The following is a 6,409-nucleotide window of genomic DNA, read 5'->3' on the forward strand; positions in this document are numbered from 1 at the left end:
TGGGGTAATGGCCCAAAAAATAAAAATGGTGTATGTGTGTGTCTGGGAAGGAGAGGGGTGCAAAAGCCGTGGGGAGTGGTGGGGGGAAGGGACGGACGAGGTCAGTACTGGGAACGCCGCAGGTGGGAGGCCATTTCATAGCATTTCTTGTTGATTATACCACCGTGGACACCTTCTTTGCCCATCAGCAGGACTAGCGCTGGAGAAAAGAGAGCAGGCTAGGACCCAGGTGTCACAATTCCCCCCCTACCAGCTGTTGAGCAGCTGTCCAGCCCTGGGGGCTGTAACCCAACCTCCTCTCTCCCAACACCCCCCCCCACACACACACAGGCAGGCTGTCAGTCACTCTGAAACAATAGGGCTTTTCAAGAGGGGGAAATCAAGCTTCCAGCTGGAGGGGGCTATGCTAAAATTCAGGGCCCAAAGGCTGGCAGACCGGTGACTGGGATTCAGGCTAGAAATAACCCTGGTGGAGCCTGCCACGTTTTAACAAGAGAGTTCAAAAGACAGAGCTCAGTGCCAACTTCTGACCACCCATCTACCTCTCCCAAGAAAATAGGGTTTCCCCTCTGAAAAGGCTCAGGGGCAGAAAGGAACTTAAGAGGTAATACAGTTCATCTTTATGTTACAAGAGGAGGAACTGAGACAGAACTGCAGGAACTATCCAGAGTCCCAGTGTCCAGTAGGCTGGTGTGAGCCCCCTCGTACTGGAACCAAGCAGAAAAAGAACCCGGAAGACTAATGGGAGGTACACGAGGGATCTCAGAGCTGGAGAAAAGGTGCAGAGTCGGAAACTCACTCTTGGCACTCATGGTGACAGTGATGTTGAAAGTGGGGGCTCCCCCGGTGCTCTTGGTACGAAGATCCATGGTAAAGTCCCCATCGTGCAGCAGTGAGTCCCGGATAACAGAACATTTCTGGCCCCCAAGTGTCAGCCCAGTCACGAAAAAACTTGACCGGTCTTTGCCAAGCAGGACACCGACCTCAGCTGGCTGGAAAGGGAAGGGAGAACAGCCATCCAAGTCAGCACACCGAGGTTCCCGCCTGCTTCAAGGACCCACCTGCCCTCCACACCTCCCCCTAGAAGGGGTGGAGGTCCTGCGCTTTGGCACATCGATGGGATTTGAGAAACTTGCTGGAAGACTGGGCACAAGATCACGGTCCTCCAGCCTAGAAAATGGTCCTAGAAAAGGACTACACGTTCCTCGGGACACTTCGGTCTTATTTATTAGGGAAAGCGAACCCAAGAAATAAAGGGAGCCAAAAGCCAGGGAGGAGAGCGGCGTGGCCTGGAATGGGGAGCCTTTGGATGCACACCACTCTCCTTCAGGAAAAGCAGAAGCGAAGAGGGGAAGGGAGGGGGCGGGCGAAGCAGGAGAAGCAACTTTGCCCTTATTTGGTCAAAGGTTCTGCAGGAGTTGTTAGGGGCCCGGACGCCTGGGTCTCCGAGTGACTTAGGGTCCAGGTCCAGGTAGCTGTGCCCCGAGAGGATGAAGCAGATCCCTGGGGGCTTTCCGGGGAAGTTGGCAAACTTGGGAAGGGGGCGCGGGCCCAGAGCCGGCCACCCAGCTCTCAGGTCTAGATACCCCAGGGAACCTCTCTCCCCCTCCCCCTAACACCCCAAACCCCCACATCCGGTCCCCTCCCGCCCGGAAATCCCCTTCCCCCCCTCCCGAACTTCCGCTCCCCCTCCCCACTTCCGGGCAGTGCGGACCGGGGAGGTGGTGATGGGGACAGCGGCAGTCATCCCTCATTCCTTCACTCGCGCTGCCCTACAACTTCTCCCAAAGTTCCCCCGCTCCGGGCCCCGCCGGATGGCGGGAAGGGAGGGCGAGGGGACTTCCGGGACGGGCCTCCCAGGAATGCGGGGCGCACAGCGTGCCGACCCGGGGGGGCGTGGGGCGGCCTCGCCCTCTCTAACGGAGCCGGGAGGGCGGGGAACCCCGGACCACCGGGGCTGCCTCCCGCAAGCCGGGAGCAGGAACAATGGTGGCGGGGCGCGAGCCGGCCGCCGGAAGCGGGGCCGGGGGTCCCCCCGCGCCCGCCCGGTGTCCGTGCCCGGCCGAGCCCGCCGCGCGTGCCCGCCCCGCCCTGGACGAGGCGGAAGTGGGCCTCCGCACCGGGCGGCGCGCCCCTCCCCGCCCTGTGCCCCGGATGTAACGCCCCGTCGCGGGGAGCGGGGCGGCGGGAGGGATGGGCGCCGCCGCCCCGGGGCGCGGGGTCTCGGGCGCAGCGGGGCGCCCGCTCACGTGCGGCCGCCATCCGCGCCGCCTCCAGGGGCGAGGACCCGGTCGCGGCCCCTCGCCGCCCTCCCCGGACCGCGCCCGCCCCCACCCCAGTCCCTCCCTCTCCGCGTCCGCGCCGGCCGGTGCCCCGGGGCGCGCGGGCCGCGCAGTACCGTGATGTTGACGAAGGCTTTCCCGGGGACGGCGGCCCAGACGGAGGGCGAGTCCTTATAGCCCACGATGGCCGCGTCCTGACAGGTCCCGTCCGCCATGAGGTTGTCGATGTAGGCGTTCCACCCGGCCATGGCGCTGCTTCTGGGGCTGCTCTCGGCGCTGCTGCTGGGGCCGCGGGCTGGGCTCGGGGGCCTCGGGCTGGCGGGCGGGGGGAGGCGGAGAGCTCGGGGCACGCGCTGCCGTCCGGACCGCGGCTCCGCTAGCTGTGCAGCAGCCCTCGCACCGCCACTTCCTGCTCCTCCCCCCCCCCTAGATTTTTATTTGCAAAGGGCGGCAGGGGGCGGGGCCTGCTCCCCGTTCCCGCCCTCCCCCCTCGCCTGCCCAGATACCGAACTTTGCAAAGGCAATTTTAAAAATCCCTCCCCCTATTGCAAAATTTGCAGAGTTGGGTAGAAAGCTCTGTGAAAGGATGGGGGGCGGTGGCGGCTGGGGGAAGTTAGGGTCAGGCTCGCTCCGCTTCGCCTTGAATACCAATGAGACTTTGGTGTCGGGGAAGGGAGCGAGCCCGAGGGAGGAAGGAAAGTGAAAGGAAGAAGGACTGGCGAGCCGCGAGCGGAGCCAGTCGAGGAGGGTGCGGGGCGCTCAGGGTTAAACGGAACGGCTCCCCCTTCCCCCACCTCCGCCGGAGGGCAGGAGCGGCGGCGGCGGCGCGTGCGCCCGCGCCTGCGCCGGGCCGGGCCGGGCCGGGCGGGAGGGCGCGGGGCGGTTAGGGCCGGCGGCCGGCTGCGCGGGCGCGCAGGGCGCGCGCGGCGGGACCCCCCGCGCAGGCGGGCGGGCCGGGGACGTGTCTCCCGCCGGGCGGAAGGGGCGGGGGCGCGGCGCGCGCGGGCCCGCGGCTCCCCCTCGGTTCTTTTCAGTCGAGAAATGCGGGAGCCCAGGGGGAGGTGGCCGAGTACCCCGGCTGTCTTCAGAGTTGAAGGCGCCCACCGGGGGGACACTCGTGTCCCCAGGATCTGCCCGAGGGGCACAAGCTGGGTCAGCTCCAGCCCCCAGGCAGGCCTCCGCGCCCCACGTCCCGGCCCCACCCGGCCTCCCCCGAACCACCAACACACACACCCCGCCAGCAGTTCGGGTCACCGGCCGTGCCCCTTGGCCCGGCGCGGCAGAGGTCACTGGGCGCGGGAGACAGGGGCGGGACTACTTTCCCGGGCGGAAGAATACCGGGGGTTTGCAAGCTTTGCAACTTTCCAAGAAGGGAAAAGTCCCCTCCTGCTCGGGCCCCTCGGGTTCTTTTTTCTTCTTTTCGGTAAAACTTAGGCTAAGAAGTCGTGCGCGCCGCGCTCGCCCGCCGCCCGGCGGGAAGGGGCGGCCGGGGTCCCCGCGGCGGCCCAGGTGAAGGCGCCGGGCCGCCGCGGGGCTGGGCCGCTTCCGGTCCTGGGGGAGGGGCGCCCCGCCGGCCATCGGGGCGCGGTGCGGGGCGGCCGCCCCCAGCCCCCGACGGCCCCAGAGCCCGTTCCTCGACAGCCGCGCGGCTGAGTCACCGGGCCGCCCGGGCGGGGCCGCGCTCGGGCACGTGGCGGCGCTCCTGGCCGGCCGGCTCCTGACCTCTGGCCCGCCACACCCCCGACCCCGGGGTGGAAAAGTCCGGACGGCGCGGCCGGAGCCGGGGACGGGGCGGGGGAGAGGACGAGCCTCCAGGTGCCCGCGTGTCCCGGCTGGGGCTGCGGCGGAGGTCGGGGCGCGGCCCCCCAGAGCCGCCCCGCCGCGCTCAGACGCGCGTGGGGGCCACCCCTCCTCCCGCCATTCATTTTGTGCCCTGCTGAGGAACCTCATTCACTGGTGGGCTGGGGCCGCGGCCCGAGGCGCCCGCGGTCGGCCGGGAAGGGCTCCCGGCTGCCGATCTGCACCCTGGGCGACAAGTGCTGGCCCGGCGCAATCAGCGGGGAGCCGCGCCAAGTCTGAGGGCCCGTCTAAATTCGGCTCCCTGCCCCCTCCCCCATCCCCTTGCTGGCCCGGGGCGGGGGGGGGAGGGGCCCAGAGAGGCCGCCCTGAGGACCCTGAGAGGTGAGACCCTCTCGCCTTCCGAGTGGAGGATTCCATTTGAGGCCTCCGAGCTTGCCCGGGACCCCGGCCCCTCCTCCGACTGAGGGCAGAGGCAGCCGGGCGCCTGCCAAGTGAGCTGAGCACGTGTGGATGTCAATCCTGCAGCCCCTCTTCCAGGCCCCCTCCCCAGCCCTGCAGGGCTCATGTTACCGCTGGCCTTTGCTAAAGGGCACTAGTCCTTCTTTAACCTTTGCAAAAGGGGACTATAATTCTGGCGAAGGGAGAGACCCCCGATCTGAAGGCCCTCCCCTGCCCCTCCCCAGAGCTGGAATTAAAAGTAGGGGCTTTTATTGGGGGACAGAGAGAAAGGAGGGGTAGTCATTGACCTTTGGGAAGGGGGCAGGTGCCCAGGGACAAAGGTTGCTGCTTTCGGCTGTAGTGGGCACTTGGCTGCCAGCCCAGTGTGGAGGGGGAGGATGGAGAGGGAGAGAGGCGGGACTGGCTGGGGTGCGGGGTGGCTAGGGGATAAATGCCCAGCCTGAGAGGGGGTGAGCTGACACTGTCCCAGCTGCCACCTAGACTCGGAGCTCACCCCGAACCCCTAGCGAAGACATCCCAGGTCTGGTGAACCCTCCAGTCCCAGAGGATGGGGGTGGTGAAGGGGTGAAGGGTGAGGGTGGTGCTGGTTTGGACAGAGTGGGGGGAGCTCTCAGCTTTTTCTTCCTCCTGGGACTGGGGGTGCTTGAGAAAGACGTGGAAGGGTTGGAGCAAGCAGGATGGGGGGTACCCAGGGCAGAGAACCAGACCGTGAAGAAAGGCAGGCAGAGGTGGATGGAGAAGGGGAGTGAGAGTTGCAGCCAGGTGGGGAATTTGGGGTCCCCACAGATTTGGAGGAGACAGAGGAGCAGGAAGAGGAGAACCGGCAGAGCAGGAGAGGGTCTGAGGGCCAGCAAGCAGAAGGGCGAGGGAGAGGGCCTCAGGGCAGCTCTACGGGCTGTGGGGCAGGGGCCAGGGAGCCGTGCAGAGGGTGCAGTTAAAGGAGAGGTCCCTGGATCCTTAGGATGGGGGTGCAATAGGAGCTGTTCTGAGTGGGGGAGGGGGCTGCGCCAGCCTCTTTGGTCTGTGACCTTTTTGTGGGATATTTTTAGCTCCCGCACCTGCCTTCTTGGGGTGGGGAAGACTCTTAAAGGGCAAGGGATTTCGGGTTCCTTCAGGGATCAACTGTCCACACTCAGTCACACCTCCTGCCTTGCAGCCATGGCCATGCAGAAGATCTTTGCCCGGGAAATCCTGGACTCCAGGGGCAACCCCACAGTAGAGGTGGACCTGCACACGGCCAAGGGTAACACAGGCCTCTGGAGTGGCCTCGCCTTGGAAGACCCCAGCCCCGTGTGTCCTTGCCCCTTCCCCCCCAGTTCTGCCCCACATGCTCTCCTTTCTCAGGGATCCCCTTCCCCAGAGTTCTTCCCCTTCCATCCTGGCTCCCTGGTCCGGAGAAGCAGGAGTCTCCCTCTGCACTGGCCCCCGGCCTGGGCTCAGCATACTTCGGCCCTTTGGGGATGCAGGGGACTCTGTGACGTTCCCTTTCAACCTACCCAGGCCGATTCCGAGCAGCTGTGCCCAGCGGAGCTTCCACGGGTATCTATGAGGCCCTGGAACTGAGAGATGGAGACAAATCCCGCTACATGGGGAAAGGTGAGGGAAGATGGTGGCCGGAGGAGCCTGTGTGTGTGGGTGGGGTCAGGACCTGGGCCCTCAGCAGCCTCGTGGGGTGTAGAGGACTGGAACCCAATGCTCTTAAGGAGCCTGATCAAATCAGATTTCTGAACCACCCCCCCGGCTTCTCTAGGGGTCCTGAAGGCCGTGGAACACATCAACAAGACCCTAGGCCCCGCTCTGCTGGAAAAGGCAAGAGGGAGCCTGCTCCTTGCCCCCATGTCCTTGTCACCTCACCCCCAGCAGCTCTC

At 65.8% G+C, this 6,409-nt stretch overlaps 2 protein-coding genes across 2 annotated transcripts; one reads left to right on the top strand and one right to left on the bottom strand.

The window, feature by feature from the left end:
• Nucleotides 1-23: 23 nt before the first annotated feature.
• PFN1 (profilin 1) lies at nt 24-2,699 on the bottom strand. Its single transcript, XM_031038965.2, has 3 exons — nt 2,399-2,699; nt 800-992; nt 24-199 (listed from the first exon to the last, which is right to left on the bottom strand). The coding sequence occupies exons 1-3, from the start codon at nt 2,528-2,530 to the stop codon at nt 102-104; spliced, it is 423 nt and encodes a 140-aa protein (XP_030894825.1). The 5' UTR covers nt 2,531-2,699; the 3' UTR covers nt 24-101.
• Nucleotides 2,700-4,915: 2,216 nt separating this feature from the next.
• On the top strand, nt 4,916-6,403 carry LOC145718210 (beta-enolase-like; the record flags this gene model as incomplete). The annotated part of the gene is made up of 4 exons (XM_081809668.1): nt 4,916-5,061; nt 5,698-5,784; nt 6,042-6,137; nt 6,292-6,403. Coding segments are annotated over exons 2-4 (293 nt in total), but the record flags the coding sequence as incomplete, so codon positions are not given.
• Nucleotides 6,404-6,409: the final 6 nt, after the last annotated feature.

Source organism: Leptonychotes weddellii, unplaced genomic scaffold (genome assembly GCF_054177405.1).
Source record: "Leptonychotes weddellii isolate Sample4059 unplaced genomic scaffold, ASM5417740v2 HiC_scaffold_12130, whole genome shotgun sequence".
NCBI lineage: Eukaryota > Metazoa > Chordata > Mammalia > Carnivora > Phocidae > Leptonychotes > Leptonychotes weddellii.